The sequence below is a fragment of the Salvelinus namaycush genome, chromosome 5 (assembly GCF_016432855.1).
Source record: "Salvelinus namaycush isolate Seneca chromosome 5, SaNama_1.0, whole genome shotgun sequence".
NCBI classification, from domain to species: Eukaryota; Metazoa; Chordata; class Actinopteri; order Salmoniformes; family Salmonidae; genus Salvelinus; species Salvelinus namaycush.
The window spans coordinates 33,587,438-33,607,453 of NC_052311.1; the positions used below are offsets into that span (position 1 = coordinate 33,587,438).

The 20,016-nt window shown below is 42.6% G+C and overlaps 1 protein-coding gene across 1 annotated transcript in view; it reads left to right on the plus strand.

Annotated features, from left to right (window-relative positions):
• Positions 1-1,423: 1,423 nt before the first annotated feature.
• slit3 (slit homolog 3 (Drosophila)) overlaps positions 1,424-20,016 on the plus strand; it is a 195,405-nt gene continuing 176,812 nt past the window's right edge. The window contains exons 1-2 of the mRNA XM_038994006.1: positions 1,424-2,160; positions 18,038-18,109. Of these exons, the coding sequence (XP_038849934.1) occupies positions 1,970-2,160; positions 18,038-18,109 (263 nt within the window). The 5' untranslated portion in view covers positions 1,424-1,969. The remainder of the gene's footprint in view (positions 2,161-18,037; positions 18,110-20,016) is intronic.

Genomic DNA, 20,016 nt, shown 5'->3' on the forward strand with positions numbered 1-20,016 from the left:
GAACGAGGAAGGGAGAGAGAGGGGGGGAGGGGAGAGGGAGGGTGCAGAGGGAAGACATTGAGAGGAGAGGAGTCCAGAATGTCATAAATTACATCTCAATTTGCTCGTAACTGAAAATAATGTAAGTGGATTAACCTGGCAGATGGCAGTTGATTAAATCTGCTCAGTCTGTTAAACAAGTCTCATCGGTGGAGCTTTATTGGACAGAGAGAGAGGAAGAAGAGTCTGACAGCCAATGTCTGACGCAGCTGCTGGCCCCATCCGCCTAACATTAGAGTTCTCGGGTGCGTTTTAAGACTATGGTATTGAGGAAAATCTGCCTATATTCTGTTTTGGTCTGCTTTTTATCTGAATTTGTAACTTGGTATGATATTAAAATGCTATTACCTAGTTAATCCAACATTTGAGTCAGCTTTAACCACCAATGCAAAGCGAAATTAGCATTTCAAATGTTCAATAAGATCAATAAGTGTAGGCCTATTATTGTGATTGACAGCTACATGTTGTCTGAAACTATTCACTTTACAGAGTACTTCAAATGAGAGAAGAGGGTTAGTTTCAAATCGAATTATAGGTCTATTTCTCACCAGTTGAGGGCACTGCAACTGCAAAATGACAGTAAAACAGACCGCTCAGTGAAGACTGGATAAGAGTGCCTCAAGTCTGAACTGTAACTATTGAACGTGAGTGCTTGGCCACTCTGTACAACTATTTCAATTTCGTTCAGATATAGGCCTATTGTTATTGATATAAGTGTAATTGAAGAAATGTGTTTTTATGCTCAGACTACTTTTTAAAGCATGGGTCAGCAAAATGGGAAAATAGGCAACCAATCTTTGTTTTATTGCAGTGTACCGCCTTCAACGTATTATATAGCCTACTAAACAACTATTTTTAAGCCGAGTCCTTGCCCTTGTCACTCAGTCATTCTAAATGCATCTGTCATTGTCATGTCCACTTCAATTTTAACAATACCCTGACACTAGAAACAATCAATCAAGATTCACAGTTTCTGGGCACAAATAGCCTAATTTATAATTGTGCACTAGGCTATCATATCACCACGCTAGGTAAAATAGAGGAAAATATAATTGCCTGATTCTAAACACATCAGTGTTTAATGCCTAAACTCTAAACTTCTTGAAGTTTTCCATGTAACTCATCAATTGCAAACTCATTGCGTGTAACTTATTCCAAAATTCCATGTACTTTTCTTTATTATTTCACTTACTGAATGTAAAGAGCAGATGAGGGCCATTAAAACAAAGTTAGACGAATAACTTATTTTCTGCTTTTAGTGACATCAGCGCAGTGCGAACCAGTAGGAATCTGAAGTGGAGAATTTGGGGGTTGGAAATAGGTATGAGTTTTCTCGCAGACTCCAGCCTACATGCGCTCTGCTGAAGTTTTGTGATTACGAGTTCTTGTTTCAAAAAGGCGTCAATTGGAATGGGACTGTGTGATACTTTCTAGCTGCTGCTCCCGCAAGAACTGAGACATTGTTATCACATCTGAAACGTTACTTTATGTACTTATTTTTTGTCATTTTTACTTTTTTAATTGAGAATTTGGAGACGTTCCGATTAAGATTTGTTTAGGTCAAATTACACACGAATCCGGGTGAAGAGTGTCTTGAAATTGGATTAGAAAGGATTTTTTCATTCTCTAATATTTCTAGTTTTGTATCAATGGTGAGGAAACAGCAGAACACGAGTGGGACTTTGAATGAGCCCAACTCCGCATCGATTTTCTTTGGGAAGTTACTTAACTTTGAGAAGCTGATTTGATCTACTCATATTCTTAGCTTCTGGACCTTTTAGCCTTTAACTGAACTGCAACTAGTTATTATTGCCTGTAATACGAAAGTTGAATCTACTTTTGGGGGATTCCTCCTTTTATATATTTTTTAATTCAGTGTTGATTTTTTTAGTTTTAAAGACTGTTGTTTTTGTTTGCCACGGTGGATACCATGCTACCGACTGTGCAGGAGAAGTGGACGGCGTATCACTGGGGGATATGGGTTCTGATGTGCGGATTGCTGTGCTCTGCCGCGGTGAATGGATGTCCTCACAAATGCAGTTGCTCTGGATCTCATGTGGATTGCCAGGGTCAAGGCTTCAGGACCGTGCCTAAAGGAATACCTAGGAACGCGGAGCGTTTGTAAGTAACCCGAAAAGCTTTCATCATTCCACTGCTCTTGTGTCCATTTATATTTTCAGAGCCTAGGTGATTATGAGTGAGTGGTTAATGTATGAGTGGTTAATGTAGTCAGATGCAAAGCCTGTTGATTGTGGTTTCAAACAGTGATAGATACAGCTATGAAGATGCGCCACATCTGGCACCTGCCTTGCCTGCGTGCTCGGGTCGGCTGAAGCTGTATGATCTTGAGAGCGCGAGACATCGATTTCACTCAAAATGTTGACGAGTCTTCGGATTTAAATATTTAGCTAATCTTTAGATGAGTATATGATCGTTTTGTAATGTCAATCTTAAAATAGAGACAACACTGAAACATGTTGTTAATTAGGGCGGTTGCCAGTGTGTACATTTCGTTTTATTTATTTCAACAGAGCCTGTATGGAACCTGTATGAATAACCAGGCACAGGTAGGCTATATGTCAAAGTTAGTAACATTGGGGACCAATTAGACCAGACGTGGCTTAATGAAGACTGAAGGAATTCAAGGGCATACTGGAGATAATGAGGTGCCCTTATCCCCTCAAACACCCATACCTCTATAACACAAAATAAACCAGTGAAATATGTGGATGAATACTTTTACCTCATATTTAAATAGGAAAGGGAAATATCTCATATCAGTTGTTGATAATAAACCCTTATTACTTGATTATAACAGGGTAGAAAGTAAGATTAACAGCTTCACTCAGGAATCAAAGCATCTTGTGCAACAAAGGAGTGAGTCACCTATAATATTGTCAAAATAAAAATATGTGCCTAGGTTTGTCATTTTATGAAGTGTGTCATGTGCAATGACACTTTTAGGGAGTGCCAGCAGTTCAGGTCTGATCTGTGGCTATAACGTTCCCTACCCTGAAGCCTTTGCTTTCTTTCCTGTCTAGTCAGCCTCAGCCAAATTAACCTGAGGACAGCATGAAATAGCAACCCTATGGAGAAGTGGATCTCGAAATCCATGAAAATGCAGTCTTTCCACCTCTGGTGATTCTAGGAGATGGGACCTATTATCTAGCATAACTAAGCAGCTTAGGGACCTGGGGGTTACAAAACATGTGAGGCACTGAAACAACAAAACACAATCATTTTTTGCTTGGAAGTGGTATGAAAGCAAACAGTGTTCGCATTAGCCAGAGGCTAGTTGACCCCGTAAGACCTGTTGAATTTGAGAGAGCAGTCCCAAGACATTTTACACTGAGAAAATACATTATAATACTAAGTGGGATTGAGGGGTCCCCTTTTAGGAAAAAGTGTTTATATTTTCTTTATTTAGTTGCTGGTCAAGTTCTGTGGGACGTTTGACTGCAGTTGCGGATAGGAGGCAGCAATGAGACGTGTTCCCATTTTGTTCACAGTTGTTTTGAGGAAGGATGTTTGAGTGTTAACGTAATAAAAGGAGGAAACCTGTCTGTTGAACATTCCTGCTTTCCAAAGGGGAATGCCAGCCTAGCTCCTATAGAATACCAAAGTAGAAGCCCAATCAATTTTGTTCTGTCATTACTCAGGACCACTTGAGATCTATCTCATTTGCATCTTGTTTGAGCAGAAGGATTGTGTGGGCTTAACGATGGTGGCCAAGGTGGAACAGGCGCCTCTACTCTGGGGTGCAATTCACACCCTGCTTGGTTTCCCAGAACACCCTGGAGTGTTGATTTAGCTCTAATGACTGAGCCCTTGCCCCATGCTGGGCAATGGGTACTATGACTTCACTGTTGGGATACTGCTTCCTCCAATAACACTGCTTCCTTCACATAAATAAATTAATATGATTTTTAACAGCTATTTTATTCTTTGAAATTGTGCTATTACTCTATTACTCACACCTCTTTCTTTCTTTTCACTCATTCTCCTTGGCAAACACACACACACACACACTCTCACGTGCTCTTTTTCTCTCTTTCTACCTCTCTCATTCATATTTTTTGTAAAGAATGCCATCATCTCTACAGTGGAGTTTTCCACAGTTCCCCAGCTTTCCCACCGACTTCACACTTTGCGAACAATGTGGAACTGTGTAGGCTGCTGGTGTGCTTGATGAGTATGTACTGTATGCTGCTCCTGGCTCTTATCAAGCTGTTGGTGCTGGTGCTGGGACCATGATGGATGAACTACAGCCCAGCCGCACCCACAGTCCACCACCACTCAGGGTGGGAGAATGGGAGGCTGTCAGCTTAGAACGATGTGTGTGCGGTCACCATCACTTAAACTATCCATCATCCCAATTACACTGCTAATCAACACCTCAAAGGGAGGATGAAATTATCCTAGACCATTTGTAGCCTACACTACAAAGTTACTAGATTCGTCTACATCCCAAATCCATTGCCTAGGTGGTGAACGAACTTAAGCTTAACTTGAGTTTGTCTTGTGGTGAGACTTCATAGGACATGCGTTCAGTGAGTGAATCTTCTAGAGTTGGTGTCTTAAGCATGAAACACACAGAGAATCTGAGTGCCGATGGACTGCCGATAGGTACTTATCACCGTAGGAGGCCATTCCTTCTTTTGCTATTACAAAAGACGTACCTGCTGTGTACCGACCTGGTACAGACGAAAATGCCGTTTCTACTTGTAGAATCTCAATGCACGGCAGTGGCTGAAAACTTGACTTTGACCCAATCAGAGAGCATGAACCTCCACGTGGGGGAGCCGACAGGAGTGACAACAAAAATGAAAAAATTAAGGCACTTTTCCCAGTGTAATCCACCCTTTTCATCAGAATTGTTCTTGCTAAAACAATAAAGATGCATAATAAATAAAAAATTCTGGAGCAAATCTTTACATATTTTACATCTAGCTAAGGAGTTTCGTGCTTGAAGAATACTTTTTTTTGTTAGGTTTGATGTGCACTAGCTTATTAGTTAGTTAGTTAGTTAGCTAGCTAACGTTAGCTTGCTAACTGAGCAAGGCAATCGCACACACTTCATGTGAAATGAATAAAGTGGTAAGTGCAGCACAATGCACACAACACTAAATGATTTACCAAGCTAGCTTTTTGGCCACTGTAGCTAGTAACATTACAATAAAATCACCATGGATTTGTTTCCATGAAGCAGCTGTCTGTAGCTGGCTGCCCAGAGTAAATGCAGTGTCTTTACCAAAGACTAACCCAAGATAGAACACTATACACGTCAGCTACCAACACTTAACAAAGAGCTGCAGTCAGTTTCAGAATGAGTGGAAAGGAATAAGTTACTCCTAAATATTTCAAAAACTATAAGCATTGTATTTGGGACAAACCATTCCCTAAACCCTAAACCTCAACTAAATCTTGTAATGGATAATGTGGAAATTGAGCAAGTTGACGAGACTAAACTGCTTGGAGTAACCCTGGATTGTAAACTGTCATGGTCAAAAAATATTGATGCAACAGTAGCTAAGATGGGGGAAGGTCTGTCCATAATAAAGCTCTGCTCTGCCTTCTTAACAATGCTATCAACAAGGCAGGTACTACAGGCCCTAGTTTTGTCGCACCTGGACTACTGTCCAGTCGTGTGGTCAGATGCCACAAAGAGGGACTTAGGAAAATTACAATTGGCCCAGAACAGGGCAGCACGACTGGCCCTTAAATGTACACGGAGAGCTAACATTAATAATATGTCAATCTCTCCTCAAAGTAGAGGAGAGATTAACTTCATCACTACTAGTATTTCTGAGAATTATTAGCATGTTTATTGCACCAAGCTTTCTGTTTATATTACTAGCACCCCCCTCAGACACCAGTGGCATAAAGTATTTAAGTAGAAATACTTTAAAGTACTACTTAAATCAAATCAAATTATATTTGTCACGTACACATGGTTAGCAGATGTTAATGCGAAATACTTGTGATTCTAGTTCCGAACGTGCAGTAATATCTAACAAGTCATCTAACAATTTCACAACAACTACCTTATACACACAAGTGTAAAGGGATGAATAAGAATATGTACATATAAATATATGGATGAGCGATGGCCGTGCGGCATAGGCAAGATGCAGTAGATGGTATAGAGTACAGTATATACATATGAGATGAGTAATGTAGGGTATGTAAACATTATATAAAGTGGCATTGTTTAAGTGACTAGTGATACATTTATTACATCCAATTTTACATTTTTAAAGTGGCTAGAGATTGAGTCAGTATGTTGGCAGCAGCCACTCAATGTTAGTGATGGCTGTTTAACAGTCTGATGGCCTTGAGATAGAAGCTGTTTTTCAGTCTCTCGGTCCCAGCTTTGATGCACCTGTACTGACCTCGCCTTCTGGATAATAGCAGGGTGAACAGGTAGTGGCTCGGGTGGTTGTTGTCCTTGATGATCTATTTGGCCTTCCTGTGACATCGGGTGGTGTAGGTGTCCTGGAGGGCAGGTAGTTTGCCCCGGGTGATGCGTTGTGCAGACCTCACTACCCTCTGGAGAGCCTTACGGATGTGGGCGGAGCAGTTGCCGTACCAGGCGGTGATACAGCCCGACAGGATGCTCTCGATTGTGCATCTGTAAAAGTTTGTGAGTGTTTTTGGTGACAATCCAAATTTCTTCAGCCTCCTGAGGTTGAAGAGGTGCTGTTGCACCTTCTTCACCACGCTGTCTGTGTGGGTGGATCATTTCAGTTTGTCCGTGATGTGTACGCCGAGGAACTTAAAACTTTCCACCTTTCCACCTTTCCACCTTTCCACCTTTCCACTGTCCCGTCGATCTCCTTTGTTCTGTTGACGTTGAGTGTGAGGTTATTTTCCTGACATCACACTCCGAGGGCCCTCGACTTAAGTCATTTTTGGGGATATTGTACTTTACTTTACTATTTCTATTTTTGACAACTTTTACTTTTACTTCACTACATTCCTAAAGAAAATAATGTACTTTTTACTCCCTATATTTCCTTGACACCCAAAAGTACTTTTATACACGCACTTATCAAGAGAATACCTGGTCATCCCTACTGCCTCTGATCTGGCGGACTCTCTAAACACAAATGCATCGTTTGTAAATGATGTCTGAGTGTTGGAGTGTGCCCCTGGCTATCCCTAAATTTTAAAAACAAGGAAATGGTGCTGTCTGCTTTGCTTAATATAACGAATTTGAAATATTTATACTTTTACTTTTGATGCTTAAGTATATTTAGAACCAAATATTTTTAGACTTTTCCTCTAGTATTATCTTACTCTGTAACTTTCTATTAAGGTATCTATACTTTTACTCAAGTATGACAAGTGAGTACTTTTTCCACCACTGTCAGACACCCATGCATACCCCACAAGACATGCCACCAGAGGTCTATTCACAGGCCCAAGTCCAGAACAGACCGTGGGAGGCACACAGTACTACATAGAGCCTTGACTATATGGAACTCTATTCCACGTCAAGTAACTCAGGCAAGCAGTAAAATAAAATTGGAGGTGAGTGGAAATGCCAACCGGATGCATCAGATTCATACATCCAGTGCAACATATGGCCCATTGTTCTATCTGTCTCTTTACTTTACCTAACTAGCACAACAGCTAGCTAGCAAATCATGCTAACAATTTAGGTAACGTTAGCAAGCTAGCTAAACATGTATCTATGGGCTGTATGCGATTATGGAGAGTGAATTAAACTGTTTCTTTGTCATCTTGCTTGGAAGTTATCTAGCTGTGGCCATCTGGCTAGTATCAACAAGAGCTTTCTACAACAATAGCAACATTAATGCAGCTAGCTAGCTAAGATTGACTAGATCATAAAGCAACACACACGGACATGCATTGCCACCTTCTGGTCTGGAGTATTTCAACAAGGCTGAGTGGCTGACGACTTCAAGGTCTTTGCTGTTTGAACACAAAAAAAGATTGACTGCAGACTCTCTGTTCGGGTGCTGAGTACTGTCGGGAGGCAAGCGTTTGACAATCCTACTGGTGTGTCTAAGGTATTAGTTGACCAGTTGAACTGTCTGATAATGAGTTGAAGTTGCCAGGCAGCCAGCAGCTGGCACTGCCAGCAGGCTCAGCTAGCGTTAGCCTACTGGGAAATATCAGCCGTCCACCTTATAAAAAAATCACCCGGCATGGAAAATATTTGGAGATGCTTTATTTCAGCCAGCACTTAAAAGGCCAGAGCTGGCAGAGAGAAGGAGCAAACGTTCTGTTGCAGATTGTTGAGAAAGTGGTCCAAGTCACGAATGATGCCCTTGAAGAGGTAAGTCCAAAATGTAGGGACACAGAAGTCCATAACTCGTCCAAGTGTGTGTCATGCTTTAATGCAAGACTGGATTTGATCGTCTGTAAGAGTCTGTGAGCCTGGGGCCATTTTAGGTTAACAAGGCCCGTCTTTTGTTGTCGGGGTTCTGTCACCAAAGCAACACATCAAGCTCATTTGCTTTGTCCCATCAGACCATCATTCATATTCTCAGCTCTCGCTAAACTTAGCTGCATGTGAAACAGTGTTTATCCCAATCTAAGAAATATGGATAACTCTCTGCATGTTTCGGTGTCTTTGTCACTGTGATGTAAGCTGCGCAAGGGCCCCAAACACTACGTTGCAGCTAGCAACCCAGTAAACAATGTATGGAGCCAGGAATCACTGCATGCTCTCTGTGCTGTGCTGTGAGTTGATCAGCATGTGACTGTATGTGGCGTCTCGATCTGGGGGTAATGTTCGCAAAGAGAGGCAGGATGTCCAGGCAGTGACATGTGAAGTTTCTGTTTAATGGTGTTTGAACAACCCTCTCCATAGCTCTATACTGGAGCGCTGGGGGTCTGGTTAAACTGCTCGCCTTACTCCTTACTTTGACAGTGTTCACGAGAGAATCTTGTGATTTATTTGTATGTTTTATCACTGTCCCCGCTTGTTTAAATCTCTGGCAGTGCACCTCGTTCTTTCCCCCTGTTTGTGTGTTGGCTGCTTTCTTCTCTTCCTCCTTGGCTTCTTCCATCTTCCTTGGTTTACATATGCTGTGTGTCTCCTGCACCTCAAGCCCCGGGCTGCTTCGGCGTCTGTCAGATCGAGTTTCACACAGGAGCGTTAAAAGTGCCCCTGTCACCTCTGAAGTCCGCCGTACAGATGTAATCTAAGGAGTCATGTACTGTACAAACTGCAAACACTGACTCAGGTATGCTGGGATGATCGAGCTGCCTGCCTGCCTGTCAGGCCTTGAAAATAAACGATTGTGAAAGTAAACAGTGGCAATGAGAAAAACATAGAAATCATTTTTGTCGGCTGTGCATAGTCTGAAGTGGGTGTCCTTCAGCTGGGAACTCATCCAGGCGGTGCGTTAAAGAAAATATTTAGAAAACAAACGTCCCAGTGAAATGCAACCTATCCCGCTAACGCTGCCTCACAAACAATGGAAAATGGCACAGATTGTTGCTGTCATCTTCCTTAGTCATCTTTGTTCACCGAGCGAATAGCGTTAACATTCCATGGCTGAGTCATCGTCAGGCCAGTGATGAAGTGGTGTCTGTTATTTTTGTAAATACAGAGCAGTTCTTCGTCTGAAATGTTAGGATGTTAGGTTTAGGAAGTACTATGTGAGCATGACTGCTAGGTTACAGTGAGCTCCGAAAGTATTGGGAGTGTGAAATTTTTTTGGTGTTGTTTTGGCTCTGTACTCCAGCACTTTGGATTTGAAATGATACAACGAGGTTAAAGTGCATACCGTCAGCTTTAATTTGAGGGTATTTTCATCCATATCGGGTGAACCGTTTAGAAATTACAGCTCATTTTGTACATAGTCCCCCCCATTTTAAGACAAATTAACTTGTTAATTAAAAGTTTAGTGTTTGGTCCCATATTCCTAGCACGCAATGATTACATCAAGCTTGTGGCTCTACAAACTTGTTGGATACATTTGTTGTTTGTTTTGGTTGTGTTTCAGATTATTTTGTGCCCAATAGAAATTGTAAATAATGTATTGTGACATTTTGGAGTCACTTTCATTGTAAATAATAATGTAATATATTTCTAAAGAGTTCTACATTCATTTGGATGTTACCATGATTACGGATAGTCCTGAATGAATCGTGAATAATGATGAGTGAGAAAGTTACAGAAGCACAAATTTCATACCTCCACATATCCCCTATTGTAATGGTGTCTTGGGGTTATGATATTTGTGCCTCCATCTTTCTCGCTCATCATTATTCGCGATTCATTCAGTACTATCCGTAATCATGATAGCATCCACATTAATGTAAACATGTTTAGAAACATATTCTAAAATGGGGGGACTATGTACAAAAAGTCCTGTAATTTTTAAACGGTTCACCCAATATGGATGAAAATATCCTCAAATGAAAGCTGACTTTAACCTCATAGTCATTGTATCATTTTAAATCCATAGTGCTAGAGTACAGAGCCAAAATAAATAAAACATTTACAGTACCAATACTTTTAGAGCTCACTGTATATCTCCTTTCCCGTCTTTTCGTGTGTGACTCATCACTGAATGTATTGAGAGTGTAGGTCAGAGTCCTGTTTATTTGCAGTAATGGTGACGGTGTGCAATTATTATCATTACATGTAGCTACCTGTAGGTTAAAGATGTTTGCCAAGCTTAAGTGATCCATGAACTATACACACGTTATTAGGGTGACCACATGTACGGATATTTTTTTTCCTTTATTTAACTAGGCAAGTCAGTTAAGAACAAATTCTTATTTTCATTGACGGCCTAGGAACGGTTGGGTTAACTGCCTTGTTCAGGGGCAGAACGAAAGATTTTTACCTTGTCAACTCGGGGATTTGATCTTGCAACCTTTCCAACTAGTCCAACGCTCTAACCACGAGGCTACCTGCCGCCCCGGTGGAATAGTCCCGCATTTTGGCACGTAGGCCAATGTAATATCGTCAACCAATCACATTTGTAAAATCCTTTTGGTATAAATTCCAGCTAAACTTGGAGAGGACAGCCCCCCAAAAATATGAATGTACTGTAGACTACACTGACCTGTGAATGTCCCGCAAATATCATCCCTTTGTCACATAATTTGGGTATTTTAAATGTGGTCACCCTGCATGTTAAGTAGGTGTCTATGATAATGTGTTTTGAAGGGGCACTCTCCACAGAGATGTCAGGGTTGATTTGTCGCCCTAGGAATGCAGTAACATTGGTGTCCAGTGGTGTGTGCGTGCGTGTACAGTGGCTTGCGAAAGTATTCACCCCCTTTGGCATTTTTCCTATTTTGTTGCCTTACAACCTGGAATTAAAATTGATTTTTGGGGGGTTTGTATCATTTGATTTACACAACATGCCTACCACTTTGAAGATGTAAAATATATTTTTTATTGTGAAACAAACATGTAATAAGACAGAAAAACAGAAAACTTGAGCGTGCATAGCTATTCACCCGCCCAAAGTCAAAACTTTGTAGAGATACCTTTTGCAGCAATTACAGCTACAAGTTTCTTGGGGTATGTCTCTATAAGCTTGGCACATCTAGACACTGGGATTTTTGCCCATTCTTCAAGGCATAACTGCTACAGCTCCTTCAAGTTGGATGGGTTACGCTGGTGTACAGCAATCTTTAAGTCATACCACAGATTCTCAATTGGATTGAGGTCTGGGCTTTGACTAGGCCATCCCAAAACATTTAAATGTTTCCCCTTAAACCACTCGAGTGTTGCTTTATCAGTATGCTTAGGGTCATTGTCCTGCTGGAAGGTGAACCTCCGTCCCAGTCTTAAATCTCTGGAAGACTGAAACAGGTTTCCCTCAAGAATTTCCCTGTATTTAGCGTCATCCATCATTCCTTCAATTCTGACCAGTTTCCCAGTCCCTGCTGATGAAAAACATCCCCACAGCATGATGCTACCACCACCACATCTCGGGGTGATGAGAGGTGTTGGATTTGCGCCAGACATAGTGTTTTCCTTGATGGCCAAAAAGCTAAATTTTAGTCTCATCTGACCAGAGAACCTTCTTCCATATGTTTGGGGATTATGTGAATTCTGTTGGTAATTGGTTGCACCAGATCTTATTTAGGGGCTTCATAGCAAAGGGGGTGAATACATATGCACCCACCACTTTTCAGTTTAACATTTTTTTGAATTTTTTTTGAAACAAGTACTTTTTTTCATTTCACTTCACCAATTTTGACTATTTTGTGTATGCCCATTTCCTGAAATCCAAATAAAAATCAATTTAAATTACAGGTTGTAATGCAATAAAATAGGAAAAACGGCAAGGGGGTGAATTATTTTGCAAGGCACTGTATGTGTTGCATCCAGACCCTTGTGGAGGAGATGAAAGAAAGGCAGAAAGAGAATATTTGATTCCTCAGACTCGTGATTGGGTTACAAACCTCCCTATTTGATCTGTCACAAGTGGAAATGAAGTGGCTTTCCAACAGGAAAACACACAGGACTGGGAAGAGGGAAGAGCTTGAATGTGCTGGAAAAAAAGGGAGGACTGCGGTAGGGAGGGAAGGAGGGAGCAATGGGCCACGTTCCACCCTGGAAACCACCAATATCCCGATAAGAGCCTTAGAAAATCATTGCATCAGCTGCAGTAAAGTCTCAAATGTCTTGTAGTTTGTGTGTGATCTGGAAATATTTGTGATGGTAGCCATCATTCAATGGCCTGTGCAGATCTGTGTACTTACATAAATCAGTTAACATTCCAATGAGAACATGATAACTTTAAAATGTCTGCTATGTTAATTGCAGATCTCCAATTACTTGTCAACTGTTCAGTGTAATATGGTCATGTAAGTGCTCGAGGAAAGAATGTTCTCATCAGTTCTGTCCACATTCGTCCTAATACAATGTAAATGAAAGACATTATATGTTCTACCAAATGAAATGGCAGCTTACATACGTACACACATTGCATTCGGAAAGTATTCAGACCCCTTCACTTTTTCCACATTTTGTTACGTTACAGCCTTATTCAAAAATGTTTTAAATACATCTTTTTTTCTTGTCAATCTACACACAATACCACATAATGACGAAGCAAAAACAGGTTTTTATATTTTTTTGCAAATGTATAAAAAAGCAAAAACAAAAATACCTTATTTACATAAGTATTCAAACCGTTTGCAAGACTCAAAATTGAGCTCAGGTGCATCCTGTTTCCATTGATCATCCTTGTGATGTTTCTACAACTTGATTAGAGCCATCCTGTGGTAGATTATATTGATTGGACATGATTTGGAAAGGCACACACCTGTCTATATAAGGTCCCATAGTTGACAATATATGTCAGAGAAAAAACCAAGCCATGAGGTCAAAGGAATTGTCCATAAAGATCCGAGACAGGATTATGTCGAGGCACAGATCTGGGGAAGGGTACCAAAAAATGTCTGTAGAATTGAAGGTCCGCAAAAACCCTATGACCTCCATCATTCTTAAATGGAAGAAGTTTGGAACCACCAAGACTCTTCCTAGAGCAATCGGGGGAGAAGGGCATTGGTCAGGGAGGTGACCAAGAACCCAATGGCCACTCTGAGTGAGCTCCAGAATTCCTCTGTGGACATGGGAAAACCTTCCAGAAAGACAACCATCTCTGCAGCACTCCACCAATCAGGCCTTTATGGTAGAGTGGCCAAATGGAAGCCACTCTTCAGTAAAAGGCACACGACAGACCACTTGGAGTTTGCCGAAAGGCACCTAAAGGACTCTCAGACCATGAGAAAGAAGATTTGCTACGGTGAAGCATTGTGGTGGCAAGATGAACAGAGCAAAGCACAGAGAGATTCTTGAGAAAAACCTGCTCCAGAGAGCTCAGGACCTCAGACTGGGGTGAGGGTTCACCTTCCAACAGGACAACAACCTTTCCACAAGATGTTGGAACATTACTGCAGGGACTTGCTTCCATTCAGCCACAAGAGCATTTGTGAGGTCGAGCACTGATATTGGGCAATTAGGCCTGGCTCGCAGTCGGCGTTCCAATTTATCCCAAAGGTGTTCGATAGGTTTAAGGTCTGGTCTCTACGCAGGCCAGTGAAGTTCTTTCACACCGATCTCGACAAACCATTTGTGTATGGACCTCGCTTTGTGCCCGGGGGCATTGTCATGCTGAAACAGGAAAGGGTCATTGTATGCTGTAGCGTTAAGATTACTTTCACTTGAACTAAGGGGCTTAGCCCGAACCACGAAAAACAGCTCCATTATTCCTCCTCCACCAAACTTTACAGTTGACACTATGCACTCGGGCAGGTAGCCTTCTCCTGGTATCTGCCAAACCCAGATTTGTCAATCAGCCAGATGTTGAAGCGTGTTTCATCACTCCAGAGAACGCGTTTCCACGGCTCCAGAGTCCAATGGCGACGAGCTTTCCACCACTCCAGCCGACACTTGGCATTGCGCATGGTGATCTTAGGCTTGTGTGCGGCTGCTCGGCCATTGAAACCCATTTCGTAAAGCTCCCGACTTAACAGTTCTTGTGCTGACGTTGCTTCCAGAGGCAGTTTTGAACTCAGTAGTTAGTGTTGCAACCAAGGACAGATTATTTTTACCCACTAGCAGGAGTGGGCAATTCCAGTCCTCGAGGGCCTGATTTGTGTCACAGTTTTGCCCCAGCCCCAGCTAACACACCTGACTCCAATAATCGCCTAATCATGATCTTCAGTTTAGAATGCAATTTGATTAATCAGCTGTGTTTGTTAGGGATGGAGAAAAAGTGTGACACCAATCAGGCCCCTGAGGACTGGAGTTGCCCACCCCAGCGCTATGCATTTCAACACTCAGCGATTTAGTTCTGTGAGCTTGTGCAGCCTACCACTTCATGGCTGAGCCATTGTTGCTCCTAGACGTTTCCACTTCACAATAACAGCATTTACTGTTGACCGGGGCAGCTCTAGCAGGGCAGAAATTTGACGAACTGACTTGTTGGAAAGGTGACATCCTACTGTATGACGATGCTACGTTGAAAGTCACTGAGCTCTTCAGTAAGGCCATTCTACTGCCAGTGTCTATGGAGATTGCATGTCTGTGTGCTCAATTGTATACACCTTTCAGCAACGGGTCGGGCTGAAACAGCCGAATCCACTAATTTGAAGGGGTGTCCACATACTTTTGCATATATAGTGTAGTTCTGAGCACTAGAGGAGTAACTCAATTAAGATTCCAAACATGGTTTAGAGGCTTTGAGAAGGAAATGGAGCATACCTATCTGCTGTGGAAGACCAGACGACTTCGGCTTCAAGGAAAATAACAGATTACAGCAGGAAACACATTGTGAAGCAAAATGTTAGATGGAGAAAAGAGAGATCCTTTATATGTTTTCTCCCATGGATTTGAAGGGGCTTTGGGGGCCTTTTCGTCACGTGTCACCCGGTATGTCATTTGTGCAACATAATGTTCCTGGGCCAAAATAAATGGATTTTCTTGTCCGGTCGGTCGATGTATCAATAAAGCGGTCTTGTAAGTGATTTCGCCCGAGGTAAAGTAAAACACTCTGTCAGCTTCTGTGCCAGACGAGTTGGTTCAGTGGTTTAAAGGCCTTGAGTGGGTGGGGTGGCCTGGGGGTTGGCATTGTGAGGCCCTGAACACCTGCTGTTTGGATCGCCACCTTATCCCTCACACAAATTAAAACATACAATGGGCAGCAGGGTGCACAAAAGCCGCTTGTCGATTGCTGACCCCTACCTGATCACTTAAAGGAGCGTTCTAAAAGGTGGTTTAATTGACTTGTTTGAGTAGCGATGCCTGATTATATTCCCTGGTGAAGCATGTTTTCCACACTGTAACAGTTACTGGGAACAGTGAAGGATAGAGATAAGAGAGGAGAGATTGTAGAGCGAGGGAGGAAGAAAGCTGGGTTAGAGAAGGGGAGCGAGATAGTGTTGTGTGGGACTGAGAGGCAGGGAGAGAGAGAGAGAGAGAGAGGGTGAGTGAGGGACAGAGAGTTGAAGGTCAGAGTGAGAAGTTGAAAGGGTGAGAGTAAGGGGCAGGAGGGCAATAGAAAAAGCAGCGAGAGTGAGAGATGGAACAGAGAGAGGGTGAGAGAGAGTGAGAGAGAGCAGAGAGGGGGAGAGTGAAGAGCAGAGAGAAGAGCAGGGAGAGGGTGAGAGAGGAGAGCAGAGAGAGGGTGAGAGAGAAGAGCAGAGAGAGGGTGAGAGAGAAGAGCAGAGAGAGTGTGAGAGAGAAGAGCAGAGAGAGGGTGAGAGAGAAGAGCAGAGAGAGGATGAGAGAGAAGAGCAGAGAGAGAGCAGAGAGAGGGTGAGAGAGAAGAGCAGAGAGAGGATGAGAGAGAAGAGCAGAGAGAGAGCAGAGAGAGGGTGAGAGAGAAGAGCAGAGAGAGGATGAGAGTGAGGAATGGGAGGGTGACTTCACCAGCAGTCAGGCCCCTGTCCTCTCTAAGGCCACAATATGGCTCCCATTAGAGCTCTTTATGTGCAGAGCTGGGGAAGCCTTTTGAAATCCAATATGCCTTTAAATCAGATTTATAAATGTTTATGTATATTATGAGAAACATACACTGAGCCCCACGTCAGGAGAACCGTGTGTGTGTGTGCGCGTGTTAGCGATGGGGAAGAAGATCGATACAGTTACATATCGCAATATTCTTTTTGGAAAATATTATATTGATATTTGACTCCAAATGTTGATTTGGAAAATGTTTTAAATAGTACTGTAGGTACCTAGCGCTAGTCACGTGTACCTGCGGCAAAACACTTTTTAATCGCATAGCTTATTCTCCATCTTCTTTTTAAGTAGTGAGCCAACATATAAAACTAATTTCCTCACGCTCTCTCTTGTCTCTCTGTAGAAGACATATAGTGAGCAATATGTTTGGAACATCAAATCACAATAAAATGAATTCGCAATACATATAGAATCGTGAGAATCGTGTGAATCGCAGCACATATCGTATCGGCATCTAAGTATTGTGATAATATCGTATTGTGAGGTTCCTGGCCATTTCCAACCCTAGTGTGTGCGTGTGAGAGTGTGTGTGTGTCTGTGTGTGCTTACGTGTGCTCATGCAAGAGTGTGTGTAAGGCTGTGTGTGTATTTAATGTGTGTTTTTTCTTCCCTAATTCTTCCTTTGTGGCGTACATTCTGAGAAGTAGTTAAATCAGAGTAACAGTCTGCAAGCAAGATAAGCTTTTGGCTCCAGAGAGAAAAATGTATCAAATCAGAAGTGACATCAATGTATATTTGTTCAAGGCCTTTGTCATTCTCCAGTCTTGTCCTACATTCATGCTGTCAGTATGGACTGTATACAATACACACTGACATAGTTACGGGCAGGCCTATGATCCCCACGCAATGGTATGTGGATTTCCAGGAGTGAGCAAACATGCGCGCGCACACACACGCACGCACGCACGCACGCACGCACGCACGCACGCACGCACGCACGCACGCACACACACACACACACACACACACACACACACACACACACACACACACACACACAGGTGAGCACTCTCTAGCATCTTACCTGCAGGCCCCAGTGTGTTTGAGATATGAGCAGAGTGTGGGGCCACTCAGAGTCCTGGATGGCTCCTCTTTGCCCAGTAAGGTAGTCAGGTACAAAGTCTGTGAGATGAAAGGATTTGGCCCCCCAGTGTCTTAGGTAGGGGCCACAAGGCAGAGAGAGACTGAAGAGAAGGTGCTCTTCTCCACATCTCAGGGACAATCCTCACCCAGCACACCACCTCACAGCCACCGTGCCCGGCCATCATCTCCACAGAGCAGAGCAGAGCAGGCCAGGGGACCTCTGCATTACCATCCCATGTTCACCAGCGTGGATAGAGAACTGATAGACTGACCGTGATTATGATGATGTGTGATTATCGTTCTAACCTCTCTCTCTCTCTCTCTCTCTCTCTCTCTCTCTCTCTCTCTCTCTCCTCTCTCTCCTCTCTCTCTCTCTCTCTCTCTCTCTCTCTCTCTCTCTCTCTCTCTCTCTCTCTCTCTCTCTCTCTCTCTCTTCAGGGATTTGGACAGGAATAACATCACCAGGATCACTAAAGTTGACTTTTCTGGCATCAAGAACCTGCGAGTTCTGTAAGCATTTTCTCCGTCCTTCACACATAAGCATGATAATAAGACCAAATTTGATATAACGTTGATATACACTGAGTGTGCATGCACCCCCCCCCCCCCATGTTGGCTCCAGTGCATCCAACAGTTGTGTCAAGTTGGCTGGATGTCCTTTAGGTGGTGGACCATTCTTGATACACACGGGAAACTGTTGAGGGTGAAAAACCTATTAACATGCCCCGTTCAAAGGCCCTTAAATCTTTTGTCTTGCCCATTCACCGTCTGAATGATGCTCAATCCATGTCTCAATTGTCTCAAGGTTTAAAAATCCTAACTAAATTTGGACTTACCCAGGTTGCTTTGTTTAATGCATTTGTGTCATTAAGGGAGAAACATTGGTTACAGTCATTAGGAAAGAAACAGGTCATAGTGATTAAGTCATTTTGAATTTACTATGTTTATGTTTAATCTATAAGTAGCTGTCTAAAATCCCACGATTACGAGTCATTGGAAATAACCAAGCAAATGGAAATGTGTAATCATGGAAGCAAAATGTCATAATTGCACAACATTTACAAGGCTAAAAAGCATAGCGTTCGTACGTTTTTACCTGGCTAATGACATGCAGTAAAATCCAACCGCAGTATAACTTCCCTCCAACTCCTCTCCCGGCTATCACAATGATGATACACAAAGGAAAGTATTTGACACTCATCGGTTTGGAGTTGCACCGATTGACTCGACCGGGCTCCTTCCTCCCCTCTCTGCCGAAGAGAGAGCTTGAGCACGTGCGACCGCGTGCTGAGCTAATGACTGTAATCTAACGACGTCTTGGTGCCGTTTACCTCCTGAACAAGGGCCTGCAAAAGGATGGCGTGGAGACAAAAATAACCGGCAAACGAAAGCGCCCAAGGAGTGGTAATAAGCCGGGTCTGTCCTGCAGTACTGTCAGCCAGGTCTGCTGCCTGTTTTTATGTGGTTCATGATTAACAGCAGTCAGCCAGTGACATTTCCCTACTCCAAACCATGTGGATGTAGAGGTCTTGGGAACGACATCTGAGTACACACACACACCCGCACACATATATTTAAGGGTTTCCCTTGGTCCCATCGTTTTGGGCTGATAAGCACATTACGGTAGGTCCTGTTGATGGTGTCTTTTTCACTGCTGGCTTGCCCCTCACGATAGTGTAGGTGCTGGCCTATGTCCCATATGGATAATGGAAGACATAAACTATATGAAAACAATACTATTCTACTACACGATACACACAACCCCATCTGAACCCCATCTGGTGGGTTCAGAGAATATTTACTTAAATGTCGATAAATGATCTTTTTGATCCCTCGTTTGTGGGAACCGGATTTATATATCAGATCATCATCCAAGGTATAAGATTTGTCTTTTATCAACCGAATAAGGCAATTATTTTGGGGCTAAACATTTTGGTCTTTGCCTAACTAGCTCCATCTGAGACCAATCCACGGGTATTAGAGCTGTTGGCTTTTGGCTACGCCGATGGGTTAGTCTGGAAACCTGCGGTATTCTTCACAAATTGCCTCTGAATAGTTCTCCATGATGAGGCCAACTGTGTCATCTCCCCCTGACAAACGGATATGACAAAAACATGTATTAATAGCAGTAAAGCAGTCACATGTATAAACATTTGCTTAAAAGACAATTTATAACCGAGAGCCTCCTGCCAAAAGACCGGAATTCCACATGAGAAGCGTAGAATGTTTTCTGTCTCGCGTTTCCACTTTCTACTTATGGCCTTGGTTGTATCAAGCCGCCATGAGTATCAGTCACTCTGCGATTCATGTGCTTTCCATATATGTCACTCCAAATTGGCCCTAATATCCACAGACACAAATATAAACAGCATATCCATGGAGATGGAGATGTTCTGCCTTTGTAAGGCATCTGGAAA